This window comes from Heteronotia binoei, chromosome 1 (assembly GCF_032191835.1).
Source record: "Heteronotia binoei isolate CCM8104 ecotype False Entrance Well chromosome 1, APGP_CSIRO_Hbin_v1, whole genome shotgun sequence".
Classification (NCBI taxonomy): Eukaryota; Metazoa; Chordata; class Lepidosauria; order Squamata; family Gekkonidae; genus Heteronotia; species Heteronotia binoei.
Window position 1 is genome coordinate 226,601,906 of NC_083223.1, and position 19,036 is coordinate 226,620,941.

The 19,036-nt window shown below is 41.9% G+C and overlaps 1 protein-coding gene across 1 annotated transcript in view; it reads left to right on the top strand.

Annotated features, from left to right (window-relative positions):
- The window catches only part of MSH2 (mutS homolog 2), an 88,311-nt gene extending 69,813 nt beyond the window's left edge, over positions 1-18,498 (top strand). Inside the window, exons 12-16 of the mRNA XM_060248842.1 lie at positions 9,334-9,579; positions 11,479-11,683; positions 12,685-12,932; positions 13,487-13,659; positions 17,520-18,498. Coding sequence (XP_060104825.1) covers positions 9,334-9,579; positions 11,479-11,683; positions 12,685-12,932; positions 13,487-13,659; positions 17,520-17,690 — 1,043 coding nt within the window. The 3' untranslated portion in view covers positions 17,691-18,498. The remainder of the gene's footprint in view (positions 1-9,333; positions 9,580-11,478; positions 11,684-12,684; positions 12,933-13,486; positions 13,660-17,519) is intronic.
- The last annotated feature ends 538 nt before the right edge of the window (positions 18,499-19,036 follow it).

Consider the following 19,036-nt stretch of genomic DNA (forward strand, 5'->3'; position numbering starts at 1 on the left):
CGTTTTCGTACTCACCTTCCGCCGGCACGACCCCCCTCTTCACCGCGCAGGATCTGCGCGGATTTCGCACTAAACGCTGCGGAGCAGCCAGAAAAGCCGGAAGCTCCCGTTGCAAAAGCCGCGCAAACGCCAAACTGCTTTTTGGCGGTTTCAGTTTGAGAGGCTTTTGCGCCGGGAGCTTCCGGCTTTTCTGGCTGCTCCGCAGCGTTTAGTGCGAAATCCGCGCAGATCCTGCGCGGTGAAGAGGGGGGTCGTGCCAGCGGAAGGTGAGTGCGAAAACGACCTGTGTCTTTTAAAAGCTTATAGAGTATCACTCAACTAGTATCACTAGTATCACTAGTTTAATAGCCATTTTCTTATTTACCTGTGAAGAGCAAGATCTTTCCAAGTGAGCAGTTAGAAAAGCTTTACAAACCCCACCCCCCTTACATAACTAACATAGGTAACTAACATAGGTATATAAGTATGCAGGTTAGTAAAATTTTGGATTGTGCTGGTATCTTTTGTGACTGTGATTGCACAACTAACTTTAAATAGAGACAGGCAGAGAATTGTTCTTAAAACTGAGGCACCTAATATCAGATCATGAATTTTATGAGTGGCTGAGGCAAGCTACTGCCTCTCAACTTCAGTTGTCAGTCTAGCATGCAGTAAGAATTCTCAGGTGAGATCCAGGTGGATATCATGGCTGTAGCATACATAAATCTTTTTCCTACATTGATGAGAAATGCCGGACAGGATTAAGTTGTTACGTATGAAGAACATATATGTTTGTTTTGCTATATGAATATATAGGAAGAAGCTGTGTCTTTTCAGTGTATTGGCACACTGAAACATAGAAGTATGCACATTTCCTGAAATAGTGTACAATCTACGCACAAGTGTTTCCTTATATAGAAGTGATGAGGCATATGGAGGAACATCACATATTAAGCATCCTTCAACGATGTAGGGATTGCAGTCAGTTGTATACACATTTAAGGCCTCTTTCCAAAGCAATATTTACATTTGGGGTCTGCATCCCCCAACTCTACATAGCAGCATCAACCTGCATGTTCAAATATGATCATCCCCCCCCCCCAAAAAAAAAATCTTGGTACACCACAATTTGCTGTTGTACCATTTACCACAGAGGAGTAAGCCCAAATGCTGTGGGTTGGATCCCATGAAAAAATTCTTCTAACAGGAGGTGGTGATTTTCGTGTGAATGAAGCAAGCATGTTCTTAGGGACTTGTATTCTGGTTAAAAAATTACTGCCTTTCCAAATAAAAGCTTTATCAATCTAAAATGTTCCTTGTCCTTCCTTCAGTCTCATATTTTATGTATCCATCTACAAAGTAAGTGGGTTGATTGTTCACAACCTCACTCTGCCAACTTTATTATTATTATTATTTAACTCAAGGTTTCATTATAAGGGCCATTGTGTCAGGGAAATTATGAACTGGATGCTCAAGGGTATTGTAGGAAATTCAAATGACTCTCAACCTGGTGGCAAATTTCAATCATTACACAGTTATTTTTATCTTCATGCAGCTGTTAGAATGTGAGGATGTTAGTGGTTCTTTTTTTTAAATATACAATTGGAAGGTTTGAGCTGGAGCTGCATGTTTAAGGTATCTGGGATCTCAGATCTCATAGAAATCAACACTGGAGAAAAATAGACCCTGGATATAATATCTATATATTTTTTACCCATTTTTATACATAATTTCATTTTTAGATTAAATTGGGGTCTCATTGGAAAAACAGCTATAACTTAATTGGGGTCAGTTCTGCTTAGATACTAGATTATTAATGTGCCTCATACATGGAGATATTAAAAGAAGGGGAAATGTTCTTATCCCCACATCTGCTAGATCAAATTATTTAGTTAAAAAGCCATTGCTCTTGACACAGTAACCTACCTTTTTGTCTTTGTTTGTAACTGCCTTCTTTCAGCAAGACATTCATATGTTATAACTTCACATGTGGATCACATGGAGATTTGATGTGGTATGGGGATTTCCAGAACAATGAATCAGAACAGACGAGTTCTTCGTGATGGAGAAAATTGTGCAGGGGCCTGTTCATGAAGAAGAGTAGGGTTTTAATACCCTGCTGTTCTCTACCCCAAGGAGTCTCAAAGCGGCTTATGGTTGCCTTCTATTCCTCTCCCAGTACCAAGCACTTTGTGAGATAGCTGAAGCTGAAAGAGTTCTGAGAGAACTGTGACTGGCCCAAGGTCATCCAGCAAGCTTCAGTTGGAGGAATAGACAATCAAACCCAGTTTTCCAGATTAGAGTTCTCTGTTCTTAACCACTACACCAGGGGTGTCAAATGTGGCCTGAGGGCCAGATCAGGCCCTTGGAGGGCTCTTATCAGGCCTGCGAGCATCTCATTGTCATTTGCTTCCTTCTCTCTCTCTCTCTCTCTCGCTTCCTTCTGCATCACAACTTGCTTTGCCAGGCTTGTTCAATCGCACAGGAGCCTACAAAGCAAAGTCTCTCTTTTCTTCATTGGCTGACCAGCACACGAAGCAGCTTATGTACAAAAGCTCACAGTGCCCAGCCATTTCATGTTTTCCCCTGGGTCATAGGCTCAAATCATTGACCATGAGATTTCTGTAATCAAAAGTAGGTTTGCAGCTTACATCTGAACAATACCTGAACAGCATACTCAAGATTGCTACAGCACATACATTGTCTCCAGATTTTGATGCAATAATTCAGAGCAAGAGTTACCAGAAACTGTTAAATAAACAAAATATTTCAAGAGTCCTAATCTTTTAAATTTTAAAGAAATCTTTGTGTTTTCTGTGTCCTTTATAAAGTTTATATCTCTGCTACCTGGCATTACATTTTATGACACACATGGCCCAGTCCAACAAGGTCTCATTTATGTTAGCTCCGGCCCTCATAACAAATGAGTTTGACACCCCTGCACTACACCATATTGGCTGTCTGTGGTGACTTGTGCGAACAAGTCTTGAATCCAGGAAGCTATGTAGGCAGTTGAGTCAGCACAGAAACAATTTCACAGATGACAGCTCTTAATGAAAAGCTTGTATTAAGTCCCTGTTTTAAATCTGTTTAATGAAATGAACAAATTGATTGTTAACAATTCATCTTTTCATTTTTAGTTTGCACATGTTCTAGTGTTAACGTTGCAGAATTGACTTGGTTTCTTTTTCTTGATTGGATTGCATTTTTATTGTTGCCTGACCTGTAATGGCCCTTTAGAAAGCAGTGTAAACAGAAAGACAGGCCCCTGTCCCATGGAGCTTACAATTTATATTCCTATCATGGGTGAAGCTGTTGAAGGGAAGATAAAGTGATCAAATGCAGGACTTGAGTTTCATTTCATTTAGGAATAAGGAACAATTAGACAGTGATTGGCTGGATCCAGAACAGCACTTCACACACACAGGTACGGCTTGCAGACAGATAAAAAAAAATCAAATCCAAACGCACACATCTGCTGCCCGTCCCACTCCCATACTCACCCCGTCCTCTCTGCTGTGGCTCAAAAAGCTACCACTTCCGAAGTGGTAGTAAATTTTTGAGCCACACAGCATCTGCCTCAGCAGGTGTCTGAACACTGGAGTGCATATGCAAGGCACATTGGTGGTGTGAACCTGCCAGGCCGCCCTAAGCTGCTTCTGGCTTTTTTTTTAAAGCATTGCTTCCAAGCGCATGGGCACACATGTGCATGATCAATAAATAAATGGGAAAAAGAAGCCCCAGCCAAGCTATGGAGATGGTGCACGACAACCGTCTGACCACGCTGAAATGCATCCCGCATGGGATGCGGGGGCTTTGTGGGAGAGCGTGTGGATGGACTTCAGCCACTCAATTTTGAGCCAACCCTATTTGGGACACCTCCCATGCGCCCAAGCTGCCGGTCTGGATCCATTCATAAACTGTTTTGTTTGCATCCTGTAAAGGATACTGTGATATTTCAGAGATCATAGAATCATGGAGTTGGAGGGGACCTTCAGAGTCATCTAGTCCAACCCCCTGTACAATACTGGAACTTCACAAATACCTTCCCCCAAAAAACATCCCCAGTGACCCAGAAGATGGCAAAAAAACCACCCTCCAGGATGCCTTGCCAAACTGATCTAGAGAAAAATTGCTGACTGACCCCAAAGCACCAATCAGCATTTCCCTGGGCTTGTAAGAAAAGGCCACGAGAACTTAAGCACTGATGCAATAGCCACAGCCCCTCCAGAAAAATGGCAGTTACAACTTGCTCAGAGTTTCAGTTGCTGTTATCCAGTTTCTGCAATAGTAAGTGTCTGGTTTCCCAGTGTTTTCTCCCTTAAATTCTTGAAAGCATTGCTAGATGCTTCACCACATGTTTATCCTGTCTCTCCTCTGTGGAGATTGGGGCCAGTGTGTGTGGTTTTCTCTCCTCCCAGTATGCTCCTTAGAGTTCTGTGAGAAGAACTGTACTTAAAGAATGATTACTGCAAGATCATCCCCCCCAACATTATGACCGAGCAGAGCATGGAATGTGGGTTTCCTCAGTTTAAATCTAAATCTGTACCTCCCAGCCATCACCCTGACATGTCTGGTGGTAGTTTCAGAAGAACCCTTTTGGTTTTTTGTAGGGATAGCAATATTGCCAACATAATCTCAAGGAACATGTTAATGGGTGTTTTAAAAATCTCCTGGAATAATGCTGAACAACTGTATTTCCAATAGTTGTTTAAATGTAGAAATTGGCCTTGAAACATCTGGGCAGATGCTTGCACAGTTTAGCTTTGCCTTCATGCTGTAAAATGAACAATTTGTTGTGGGAATGAAAATCTAAATGGGGAGGGGAGGATATGCCATCCTCTTAAGATTGAAATAGAACGTCTGTGAAAGATATATGAATTGATTTATATATTCAGTGTTGGAAGGAACCAGTGATTCAGAGAACAAGCTGGAATTAGAGTGGCTTAATTGGATATTGCTCTTTTACCACTGTCTTTTAGCTGTGCAATGAGATAGTAATAGATTTTAGTTTAGAACAACCTTTCCAGCCAGAATACTAAAACACACAACAGAGAATTTCCCTGGTATGTGCTTGTGAAATGGATTTTCTAAGTGTTAATGTGGTGTATAACCTGACAGTTGACATACTTCATGTCTCTGCAAATAAACTCAGAATCATGAGCATATTGACATTCAGAGTGCTTAAAATATTTGCATCAATCCATTGCACAGCTAGGAATAATATATAGTGCCCAGTGTTAGTCACCGGTTCATGTAGGCAGGCTGCTTGTTAACAGTTTATTGTTACAGTGCCCATGTCTGAATGGGCAGTTTGTACATGCAGAAGCTTCTGGGAGCTCCTTTTGTAATCTGCAGTCAGTTAAGGTTCTATGCAGGTTTGTGATTGCAGAAGACAAAAGAGTTTTATTTCTGTCTCTGCTGCCTAATGTTATTTTAATGGCTATAATTCATTCTGCATTTCATAATTGTATTAGTTTTAAAGGATCTTCTTTCACTGTTAACTCCCTGGAGGGCCTTTGTGGTGAAAAGGCCTGGTAAAAATAGAGTGGCTTGGGCTGTTTTGTCTTGTGTTTCTTTGCTAGTTTAAGGCTTGTGGATCTTTGAGTGGAATCTGGGTTTCCCTGAAAAAAGATGCACACATTTCTCTTTTACAGATCCCACCTGGAAGGGTTAATCTGCACATGAATCTGGAAGTTCTATGAATGGAGCTTCCAGTATTTGTTTTTCTTGACAAATCAGGCACGTAGGCCCCCTGATTCAGATGAGAACTGTGCTTTGAGTGGAGGAGAGGCTTGAGCTTTCCTCCTCTGGCATTTTCCCCACCCTGGCCTGAATGAGTTTCTGTTGACTCATTGGGATGAACCTACAAGTATCTGAATCAGTAGCCTTATATCTAGTGGGGTAAATAGAAGCTCACCAAGACCATTCAGATCAGAAGGCTTAACCGGCTCACAGCGCTGCAGTCTCGGTCTGAATTAGGTCATGAGTGCCTGGTTTTTCAGGAAATGAAACACTGGAATCTCTATTCATGGAACTCCAAGTGTCACATGAAGTTCTTAGACTGTTGTGAGTTGCTGTTGTGAAGGAAGATGCATCCATTCTGCAAATTAATTGTGTTTCAGTAATTGGCAGTGGGTATCCTTAAAAAAGTGAAGTTTCCTTAGCATAGCCTTCCCAGAACATTTTGTTGAAAGGTGATCTTATTTGTTGTTTACTTAAAACCTTCATAAAGCCATAATTTCTGCTGGGGGAAAAGACAAATACACAAAACAGGCAGTATATTTTAAAATACACAAAACAGGCAGTATATTTTAAAATTGGTATCCAACATTTATGAAAACAGTAATCAGTAAAACCACTCAGTAACACAAGTAGAATAGCAGAAGAAATATGCATAGCCAGATACAGTTTTTTAACCGCCAGTTAGGCAGTGGTGTGTAGAAAGTGTGCACTAGAAAAGCTGTTTTAAGTCCTTATTAGGAGTAGGGATGGGTGTGAAGTGGCTCATGATCTAAAGTTAATAGATTTTGCCTAGTTCACAGAGTGAAGTTCTTGACAGTGTCAGCTCCTGCAAGTTCTTCCCCATTAAACGACTCAAATGGGTTCAAGAGATCAGTTTATTGAGAGCAACATGACAGGCTAGATGGACGTTGCTAAAGCTGCTCTTGGCGGGCCATCGAGCCCCTACATATACCCTTCAAGCAACCATTACATGAATGTAAACATTAAGCACCAAAAGTATTCCATCCCGCCAAAGTTCTTTTTCCACAAGCACCCCTTTTTCCGTAGGTGCAAGCGATTCACTGTGAACGAGACATCTTGGCTTTGAGCAAAAGGCGATAGAGGCTACATGATGGTTTCAAAGGAATGCCAGAGATAGGAGCTAAGCTGAAAGAAAGCAGAGTTACTATAAGGCAGAGGAACATAGTTGAGGTTACAGGTCAGCATACATTTCATGGCAAGAGCATTCTTGACAGGCAAAGTACCTGGCATGAACTTTGACATTATTTGTGGGGGTTCATGAATGGTTAAATTTCCAGACAGACTGTCTCCACTCAATTATGATGTTTACCAAACTTCAAAGCAGCCAGGAGGGTGGAATTCTATGGACTTGGAAACACCACTGGGGAGGCTCAGTAACTAGGATGCCAGAAATGTAATCTGCTCCCAAATTGGAGAGATTGCGGAGGAGTGTGCGGCGGGGTGAGCTTCCCTGTGTGTTCAGTGTGTGTAGTTTGCAGGGGGTCCATTCTATTGAACATAAGAACATAAGAGAAGCCATGTTGGATCAGGCCAACATTTCCCCAGAAATCACTTTCCTGGGAGCACCTTCTTTTGGGGGGACAAAACTCAAACCCCCTAACTCCAGTCCTCACCAGACTTGGAGGACAGGTAGAGGAGAGCCAGCTGGAGATCTCCTTTGAGTTTAGTGTCTCTAGCATGCTGGGGGGAGGGTTGTATTCTACTGTGTCACAAACTGAACTAGTTTGTTTAGACCCTGAAAGTTTGTGATGGCTTGTGGTTTGTGAACCAGGCACTCCATGAACCAAACCGCGTTTTCCTGGTTCGTGCCCATCTCTGATTAGGTTGGGAAGAGCATGCTTATCCTTATTGCTAAATATTGGGAGTACTGTCATTTCAGAGAGTCATTCCAGATACATTGGAATACTCCTGATATTTAATGATAATGGTAAGGATGCCCTTTCTGACTCACATGTGGAATAAAAAAAGGGGGGGAGAGAACAATAAGTATGGGGCCTAGCTGATCTGTGGTGCATAGGCCTCTGTGGCCTAGCTGATCTGTGGTGCATTATTTTCATTTCAAGACAGTGTGCGATTGCAATAAAAAAGGCCAACGCCATGCTGGGAATTATTAGGAAGGGAATTGATAACAAATCAGCCAGGATCATAATGCCCCTGTATAAATCGATTGTGCGGTCTCATTTGGAATACTTTGTACAATTCTGATCACCGCACCTCAAAAAGGATATTATAGCAGCGGAAAAAGTCCAGAAAAGGGCAACTAGAATGATTAAAGGGTTGGAAAACTTTCCCTATGAAGAAAGATTAAAACGCTTGGGGTTCTTTAGCTTGGAGAAACATCGACTGCGGGGTAACATGATAGAGGTTTACAGGATTATGCATGGGATGGAGAAAGTAGAGAAAGAAGTACCGCTCCATAAGACGCACCTGAGCATAAGATGCACCTAGTTTTTAGAGCTGTTTGTGTGAATTTAGAGGCATTTGTGTGAATTTTTTGCAGTATTCGCTCCTTAAGACGCACACACTTTTCCCTCCACATTTTTTTGGGGAAAAAGTGAGTCTTATGGTGCAAAAAATACGGTACTTTTCTCCCTTTCTCACAATACAAGAACTCGTGGGCATTCAATGATATTGCTGAGCAGTCGGGTTAGAACGGATAAAAGGAAGTACTTCTTCACCCAAAGAGTGATTAACATGTGGAATTCACTGCCACAGGAAATTGTGACGGCTACAAGCATAGCCAGCTTCAAGAGGGGTTTGGATAAAAATATGGAGCAGAGGTCCATCAATGGCTATTAGCCCCAGCATATTATTGGAACTGTCTGGGGCAGTGATGCTCTGTATTCTTGTTGCTGGGGGGGGGGGGCAAAGTGGAAGGGCTTCTAGCCCTACTTGTGAATCTCCCTTTTTTTGGGGGGGGGGCACTGTGTGACACAGAGTGTTGGACTGGATGGGCCATTGGCCTGATCCAACATGGCTTCTCTTATGTTCTTATCTATAGGCTAGTTCAACCCCATGGGGCATTTAAAGAGCCCTTGTCTCCCACTCCCCAGCTGGAGTGTGTATGCTCTAAATAATGGGTGGTCCTGATCCTGGGAGTTGGAAGGCCAGGTTTACTGCCTTTAATGGCAGAATTACCTGTCAAGCCCACTCTTGCAAATCCTTGGGCCACTTACAGCCCTGTTGGGGGTTGCAGAATTGTGCTGGTAGTTTTCCAAGTTTTTTCCTTGATCTAGCACCCCAAGAGTGAGGTGTTCTTAAATTCATTAAAATCAATTGGTTTAAGAATGCCTAATTCCATGGTGGTCTGACATTTATTCTCAGTGCATTTTGGGGGAGGTATAATAACTAAACAAAGAATCTGCTTTTAGAATCTAATTGCTTCTTCCTAGAGCTTCATAGGAAATGGTAATTTTTCAGCTTCTGTGTAGCAACTAAAGGCATCCTGTCTGTTCCCACATCACCTATCAAATTGTCACCTGAAATATGGAAACACATAAGAAGAGGTTTCTAGATTAACAATGTGTGATACCTTCTGGATTTCTGCATGTTGGAAAGATACACTTAAATATACTTCCCATTTCCCAGGATACAAGGACCCCATACAGTTTCTGAGTGAAGTCATAGCCCAGCTGGATGCAGTTGTCAGTTTTGCTCATGCATCAAGTGCGGCTCCTGTGCCCTATGTACGCCCAGAAATTCTGGAAATGGGACAGAGTAGGATTATATTGAAAGGCTCAAGACACCCCTGTATTGAAGTTCAAGATGATGTTGCCTTCATTCCAAATGACGTGACCTTTGAGAAGGGCAAGGTGATGTTCCACATCATTACTGGTAAATACTTCCATTTTTATGCCATGTTATTATTTTCCTCTGTCTTATGTGTTGCTTTAGTGTTGGGTTTTTGTTTTGGATTTTTTGGTACAGATGTTTTAAAAGCCTCTGTTTCCAGACTGCAAAACAGACAGGAAAAGGGAGTTCAGTTTCTCCAAACCAGTATGTGCATTTGGGGGGCTTTCATTATGAATAAGGGAAATGAGCGTTTTCAGGCTAGTGTAACTTTATATGTTCCACTTTTAGTGTTGAGGAATGGTTGATGTCCATGTGCACTTATCTTAACATACAAACTTGTGGAGGTTATTTTCATGACATATAGAAGAATCAAGAGCCATTGGGCAGCTTGTGTGATTGCATGAGTGACTGTGCAGGAGCACACTTACCTCTGTGGCTTGATACTTACATCTTGCCTTCATGCATCCTCAGAACATCTTTCAGGAACACTGTCTTGGTTCCCTCCACACCCCAACCCCTAGCACAGAAAATTCCACAAGCCAGTTGTGGTGGCCTTCTGAACTTTGGAGATTCTTCAGTTTTTAATTTCTTTGACTTTGGAGATCTTCCGCTTTTTGAACATCACAGCTTGAAAACTATTGCTGCATTAAGAGGGAACTGCAATATTTTGAAAAGACCTTGAGTTTGTAGTACAGGGTCTTTTTCGCCATTTGGCCCATGTTTATTGATATGTACAACCACCGCGCATTAAGTCAGAGTAGCTGATTTCTCCCAAGCTGAAATGTTGGCAAAATGCTCTTAATACCTTTCTTTCCAGTGTGATTATCAGCAGAACCTTTAGCCAAGTTCCTTGCTTAAACTTGTCAGCTGATCACTTTTATGCATGAGCCAAGGCCAGGTGAAGCAACTAAATTACATGGTTAAGGAAAGGCTCTGATGCTGTTCATTTTTGGGAAGCAAAAATCCTTTATTTCTTGAGTCCTAGCTTTCATGGATATTAATTCATGGGAAGCTATGTTGCTTGCACTTCACTTCTTGTTGGATTCACAATATGGCCTAATTTGAAAACTTAGTTGCTGGCCAGCTTCTATTTGGTAATAATCATTGCTGTTCAAACAGCCACTAGGTTTTTCATTTGGCATAAAGACATTACAAATGTTTAATTCTGTAAAGGTGAAATTGGTGACTTGCTGAAGTCATCATTACAAAATATTTGCAATAGAATGTTGCCAAAGGTTGTCCATCAGTCCTTCTGTGAGGGTAAGGAATTAGTTGAAATACATTTTCAGATATATTTTCTGGATCAAACATAAGAATATTTTCAACAGATTTTAGGAAATTGTAACTTAATCCCAACAAGATAGTAGGCGGAAGGTCTGACCCGGGATTTAAGGTGTGACCCATTCTGGATGGGGCTGCACACCCTTGAAGGAACAGATATGTAGTCTGGGGTGCTCTTGGACACAGGCCTACTCCTAGGTAAGCAGGTGGCAGCTGTGGCCAGGAGTACCTTTTACCAACTTTGACTCATTAGCCAGCTGCAGTTTTTCTTGGACATACACTATGGTGCATGCCCTGGTTAGATCTAGATTAGATTACTGCAATGTGCTCTATGTGGGGCTGCCCTTAATGTTTGGAAACTTCAGTTGGTACAGAATGCTGCAGCCAGGATGTTGACTGGAGGGGGTCATAGGGACCCTTTCTCTCCAGGCTTGGCTCACCTACACTGCCTTCCACTTTGTTTCCAGGCCCAATTCAAGGTGCTGGTCTTGACCTTCAAAGTCCTCTATGGTTTGGGACCAACATACCTGAAGGGCCACCTAATTCTTATGAACCTGTCCAACCAGTAGTCATCTTCATGGGCCCCTGCTTAGATTTTATAAATAAATTTTAAAATGCTAAAATTACTTTCAGCTAATAGTAATGGTAATATTTCTACAGGACCAAACATGGGAGGGAAATCTACCTACATTCGTCAGACTGGTGTGATTGTTCTTATGGCTCAAATTGGGTGTTTTGTGCCCTGTGACTCTGCAGAGGTGTCTGTTGTCGATAGCATACTGGCTCGAGTAGGAGCTGGAGACAGTCAGTTAAAGGGGGTGTCTACCTTCATGGCAGAAATGCTGGAAACATCTTCTATCCTTAGGTAAGAGCTGTGTTTGCTTTTGTTGAATGTGCCATGTAACGCCTCACAGGTATTTACAAACATGAACAGAGTCCTGTAGGATCAGTGATCCATCTAATGCAGCTTATTGTTTCACACCATGGCTTACCAGGTGGTCTAGGAAGCCAACTAACAGGCCATAGGAGCCAATATGCTGCTTTCCTCATATGCTGCTTCCCAGCTCTGGTATTCTGAGGTTTGCTGCCTCTGTAGATGGAGGCACCTTTCTATCACCATGGCCGGGAGTCCTGGTGGTCCCTCCCCTCCATGAGTCTGTCTACTCCCGCTCCCCTCCGTTAAAGCCATTGATGCTCATAGTTATCACTACTTCAATTGGCAGTGAATTCCACAATTTAATTACTCATTGAGTAAAGAAATGTTTCTTTTTGTCTCTCCTGAACCCATTTCCCAACAATTTTATTGGGTGCACTCGAGTTCTAGTATTTGTGCAGGCCTAGTCATTTCCTCCTAGATGATATTGCTTTGTGGGAAGGTTTTATTTTTAGAGCTTCTGTCTCCTCTGCTGTTGCTCATGCATATCGTGGCACTCTTGCTGTTTTTGACAAATAAACTTCCTGCTGAGGGAGCTGCTTGATGTACCTCTAGTCTGTGTTCTCCGTGCAGCCCCTATTAACATCGCCACTTGTCCCTGGCCACCTGTGGGCTTTTAGCGCCCTTACAATCCTACCTGTGCCCTTGAGTGTTCTGCTTTAGTCCTCAAAGGTATCACTGATTGCTGCTCTTAGCCAGATAGCAGCAGGGGTGAAAAATTTTTGTTGTCCTTTTATGCTGCTGACAAATGTGGCTTCTCCCCCCTCCCAGTTATGTTAGCATAAGTTTCTGTGCCATAATGTGCCTTACCTTTTCTGATGTCTTGTCCTGATTGCAAGAGAGAAGGGAAGTATAACTGGAATGCCCAGAGATTCATTTGGAGAGCAGTGTTGATTAACACTGTTTACAGTATACTACCCTGTTATTTTTAGGACTGCTACAGAAAACTCGTTGATAATCATTGATGAACTGGGAAGAGGAACTTCTACATATGATGGCTTTGGGTTGGCATGGGCTATCTCAGAATATATTGCCACCAAAATTGGAGCTTTCTGTATGTTTGCGACTCATTTCCATGAATTGACAGCTCTTGCTGACCAGGTTCCCTCTGTGAATAACTTGCATGTCACAGCATTGACCACTGAAGACACCCTGACAATGCTGTACCGTGTGAAAAAAGGTGAGAGAGATCACAGAGACAGAATGGAGAAAGCCTATCTTGGTTAACTTATTGCAAAAATATACTAGATTTCTCCATAACTTTTAGTAGTCACTTGCCTCAAAGGCAACTTTTTATACATTTGAAAATGGTATTTTTAACCCTCATAGCTTAACCATGCCCTTCCACTTCTTGGCACACATGTATGTTTAAAGAAAACTTAATCATAGGTATGCATTAAGTCTGGGCAGTATAAGCATGGCTGGAGGCAGCAGCAGAATATGCAATTTGTGGATTAAGAGGCTTTGCACTGGTTGTCAGCAGTTGCTGTCTTCAGAATCCTTTCTGTTGCAGTGCAGTCCCAATTTCCTAATTTATTACTACTTCAGGATGTTTGCTATGACATAGCCTGAAAACCACGGAATAAGATCCAAGTTTCAAATTTGCTGATTTCCAATCTCCCTAGAATTCCAGTTGGTAGCTTAGAAGAGTGTTCTTTGGGAGGGGCTAAATTTGATTGGCATCCCTTTCAAGCACATTCTTTTGAGAATTAAAACCAATTATGCTTCTTCCAGGGCCTTGTGACCAGAGTTTTGGAATCCACATAGCAGAGCTTGCTGCCTTTCCAAAACATGTGATAGAGAACGCAAAGGCAAAAGCTCTGGAATTAGAGGAGTTCCAGCATATTGGAGCATCCCAGGAGGAAGATGAAGAACCAGCAGTCAAAAGATGCTACAGAGAAAAGCAGGTTTGTTAACATACATCATTACGAATGAAAAGGGAACAAATACTGCTTGAGAAAATGCTGTTTGCCACTTTGGGGTCAGGCAGCAGTTTTTCTCAAGGCCAATTTTGCCAGGGATCCTGGAGGGTGTTTCTCTCCCCCCCCCCCCCTTTCTTTTTTTACCATCTTCTGGGCATGGAACGGGTCACTAGGTTTGTGTGGTGGGGGAGGTATTTGAATTTTGTGCATTGTGCAGGGGGTTGGATTAGATGAGTCTGAAGGTCTCTTCCAACTCTGATTCTATGATAAGTGCCAATGAGACTGTAATATGAATACACAGAGTCTTGAATTCTACCTTATACTGAATCAAACCACTGATCCATCAAAGTCAGATGAAGTTGAATTCATCCAAGATGGAGGTCATGTGACTGGGAAAGATTGAGATACTGGCTGGAGGGTCACTCCAGAGTCTCGATAGTGTCCAGTTGACAGCTGTAGACTCTATAAAGAGTTTTGAATGTGGTTGGATTTTGCGCTGTCATTGGATAAACAAGTGTCCATGGTAGCATGGTCAGTGTTTTTTCACCTACGTCACCCCTCTCTTGGTTCACTTGCCTAAAATTTATCCTTCCTCCTTTGTCTCATCCACCCTCACTTCCTCCATTCTGCACCCCCCCCCCAAAAAAAATCTTCTCTTGGTCCCTGCCATTTTTGCTCTTCTTTTGCATGTACTATAGAAGCTGTGCCAGGCCACTGCAGTGCAGGGCGGGGGGAGTGTTGTAGGGCAACACTCTCAGCTCTAACTGTGTTAGGCTTAGAACTCAATCATGGAACCATAGCTTGATAGCTGTTCCTTGCAACAGCACCAGGCTGGGGGTATCTTCAGCCGTCATTTCAATCTGTACCCACATCCTGCTGAAACTCTAGTTATTCTAGCCTCAGAGGAAAAGCCAGGCTTGGGCTAGAAAGATGAAATCAATTTCATTGCATGGTTTATTGTATGTATCAACCTGGTTTATTATTGCACTGCTTTCTAGTTCTATCATCTGCCTTGAGTTTTAATAAGGAAGATGGAACTATAAATGAATCATAGAGTTGGAAGGGACCTGCAGGGTCACCTAGTCCAACCCCCTGCACAATGCAGAAAACTCACAAATACCTCCCTCTAAATTCACAGGATCTTCGTTGACAAAATGAAGTAAAAAATTCATTTTATTCCACTTACATCCTGACTTTTATATCATTTTTGGCTGCATACAAAAGCCAACCCAGTAAACAACAGCCGATACAGCCGTTCATAGATTTGTTTGTTTGTCATTAAAGCATTTATATCCCACCTTAAGACAATAAACTGTAAAATAAGCCAGTTATAAGAAACAACAACTATAAGCCAGTCCTTCAGATAGGCAGGCCTTTGAAAGTTAGAACCAGCACTCTGGAGCTCTGTATGTGCTAACGTTAGTAGTCCAAAAGTGTGTGTTGGGGGGAATACTGTACCCAGGATTCTTTTACTGTATACCCCTGGTTTTTATTTCCTTCTGGTGTTGTGAATTCCTTCCACTCTGTTCCTTATTTAAATGCAGAAGGGAAAAGAAATTAGACCTTAAGTACAGATAAAACATGGTTGCATATTCAGTTAATGGAGTTATTCATTATGTTTGTCCTTGGGAGAAACACAATTTAAATTAGTATAAACTTCCATAATTATCCCCAGACAAGTTCATATGAATTTGTAACAGATGGAAATGTGGTGCAGATCAATCAGAATTTCTTCCATCTGTAGCATAGATGCTGCTACAAACAACCCTCTTGGTCTTGTCTCTTATGTATTGTCATCCAAACAAAAGCTATACACTTGCAGCTTGATCCCTTGATTGTTGCTGGATTATTTAGAAAAGAGAGATCAAGAGGCTTGTAGACTGCTTTTGTTGAATATTTCAGTAGCTGCTGAAATTACACATCTTCCTTCATTAGAAATCCACAGCAATTGCAATCATTAGTCAGCAATTGATCAAGGTATTAGAAACTAGAAGGCGGCAAGCTAATGGATATATTTAAAATATTCTGTCCTTCCCTTGTGGCTCAGGTTTAAAATCCCGAACTTAAAACATATAAAATACAAGAGACCCACATTAACCCTCCTCAAGAAATGTCTGCAGTTTCAATCCCTGTTACAAATAAAATAGCCGTACAGCACATCTTGAAGATGGCGTCCCTCTCCCCCCCCCCATCCGGGATCCTGTTCCACAGGATGGGAACCACTGTGGACAAGGAACAGGCTGTAGTAGAAGCCAAATGGGTACCTTAAGCAGAGGAACAACTTGTTTGTGGTAACCAGGACAGTTTGGTTGGTGCATGCAGAAACATATGGAGAGAAATGGTCTTTCAGATAAGTGGATACTAAGCCATAAAAGACTTTAAAGCTCCTTGAATTGAACTTGTAAGCAAACTCGCACCCAGTATTGGTGTTTTAAACAGATGAGATATATGCTCATTGACTAGCCCCTGCCAGTTATTGGGTTGCTGCATTCTGAGTCATTGGGATATTCTGAGGCATCTCCAAGGACAGTCCATTGTAGAGCATGTTACTGTAGTCCAGTGGCTAGGTTACAGAAGCATGGATTAGTGTGTCGAGGTTGGCTGAATCTTAAGAAAGAAGAGAGCTGTGAACCAAACAATAAAAGTCTGTCTTAGCCACTCTACCAACCTGATTTCAAACCACAAAAATGGATCCATAAGTACTTCTGACTTCTTACTACCCTGCCCTGTGAATGCCAGTTCCACTCTTTAAAAAAAAAAAAGTTGATCCAGTTGTTCCCAGTGTGCTGAATAAATAGATCTGGACTTCCAGTTAGATTGGGAGAAAACTGCAAAAACACAAAACTCGCGCTCTTTATGCCTCTCTGTGTAGTACCAAGTAGTTTGCACAAGTTCTCAGACTTCAGTTTGCAAAGCAATCTTTGCTTACAGCTTTTGCAGTCAGCATCTAGATGTATATGATCTGTGAGGAATCATGTGGGAGGGAAAATCCATTTGATGGATTTGTAATTCTTCCGGGCAGGAGAGTAGCCAAGAAACATGCTTGACACTGCATAGGGCTGTGGGGAGACTAACTAGGCAGAGGCTGTGCTCCTTCTTCTGGCAACCTCTCACATTCTGATGAAAGCTGCTCAACACTTTTCCTTGGGGAGGAAGGAGGGTGAGGAACCTTAATTCCTCATGTTGTACACAGCATAAGAGGAACAAAAGGCTGGCTTCCCTTCTGCTTAGGAGTCACCTGATAGAACCTGTATTTTCTCTGTTTAGGATTATTTGGCAGTGCATGCTGTCTCTTTTGGGAGCCCTTCCTTCCATTTTGTAGGCTTTACATTTTTCTGTATGTGGGGAAACTTAGTTATGGCTATGGATAGCACTGTTGTGCTCTCTGTGTGTATGTGTTTATGGTTATAATCTTCATGGTGTGGCCTGTTCAGTTTAGAAGCTGATGTTGAAACAGGCTTTTGGCTTAATTGCACAGTTTAAAAAACACATTAGCAGGCTGACAAGTATTGAATGTGAAATGCCTATCGGTGATGAGGCTTGGAAGCCAATGCTCCTTGAATAGAAGATGTCACCTGGGCAGTTGCTAATTTAACAGCTTTCATTCATTGACTAAGATTTCAAAATAAAACAAAATGGGTCACAGAATGAAACATTGATTGGTTTGATAGACTGAATTTCCTCTACTTGGCAGGGCTGCCTCAGGGCAAAGGCAAAGCGATATGTCATCTTCCAATAAAATATTTCTTGTATGTGTTGAAAATCTGTGGCTAATGTATCCTGTAAAATAATTTGGGTGGTGGAGTGGGACATAATCAAAATCTGATTTTTTTTAATCATTTCAGGAAGGTGAAAAAATAATCCAGGATTTTCTTTCGAAGGTGAATGCAATGCCACTGAAAGACTTGTCTGAGCACCAAGTCAGAGCCCAGCTGAAGCAGCTCAAAGATGAAGTCTTGGCAAAGAACAACAGCTTTGTGAATGAAATCATTTCCCGAGCTAAAGTTAGTTCTTGAGATAAAAGAACTGTACAAAATGTCCTTGAATTTAAGCTTCTCAGGCCCAGACTACATGGTGCAGCAGATTGACCTAGCCACCACCACAAGTTGCAGCTCTTCCCTCTTACCCTCATTTCTCCTCTACTGCTTTCTCCTGTTACACTCAGAAATGCAGAAGGCATAATGGGAGATCATGCTGTGCGCTTTCTTGCCCTTGTAAGTAGCAGCAGTCAGTGATTGAGAAAAGAACAAACACAATTAGGTTAGGAGATGGACAGAAGTATTGGTTTCAGCACTATTCATACACTGACAATAGTTCTTGCCTCAATAGAAGCAGATGTCTTTTTCTGGACCAGGGGATGTGAGAACCTGTTAATGCTTTGCAATGTTTTGTTCTAACTACTAAAATAACTCCCCCTTCATTTGGTTTTGAAATAGTTATTTGTTCCACTAACTGTTCTCTGTTTTATGACTTCGAATAAAATTGTTAGCTATTTTTCTGGTTTAAAAGTGTGCTGATCATACAGGAACAAAAATAGCTGTAGATTTTCATCATTTGTGGTTAGAAGTGCTTAGGGTGTGGAGCTATATGAGTTTTAGAAATGGTGAAAAGTTCTGGACACAGTTCTCCCAGTATCATCTGCTTTGGCCCTTGGTTAGCAGTGCAAGGTTCATTTCATTTCTTGCCAACACCAATTTCCCAGAGGACTGAACTTTTTATGACTGTGACTTCACATGGTTTTTGAGCATATTCTACATTATTCTGATTCTGAAATTGTTACCTTAAACTCAATAAAGAACTTCAGTCAAATTTTTCAGGGAAAAATAATCTTTGGATGTTACTTTATTCCATGGATGTTTTCCCTAAACTCTGGTTTTGTGCTTTGTTTGATTAAAATGTTTTTATTCCTTCCTTCCTCTGGAGGAGCTCAGGACAATATACATTATTTTCTTCTTCATAACAACCCTGTGACCTAGGCCAGTCTTATGAGGCAACTGCCCTGGGTCCATGCTGCTGGGGGGAGCGGGGGCAAGCTGAGGATACTCCACAACCACCTTCAGTGAGTGGCCCTGGTTTTCATTACCACCACCAGGACACTAGATGTAATGACAAGAGGTACTGAGGCTAGAGGGCCTTGGTAAGGAAGTGGGCAGTTCCAAAGGGAGAGATTTAAAAGGGGGGCGGGAGCGGAATAGCTTATGGATTAAAGTAGCAAATGAGAAAATAAAAGTGCAAAACAAAAATCAAACCATATTGAAGAAGAAGATGATGATATTGGATTTATATCCCGCCCTCCACTCCGAAGAGTCTCAGAGCGGCTCACTATCTCCTTTACCTTCCTCCCCCACAACAGACACCCTGT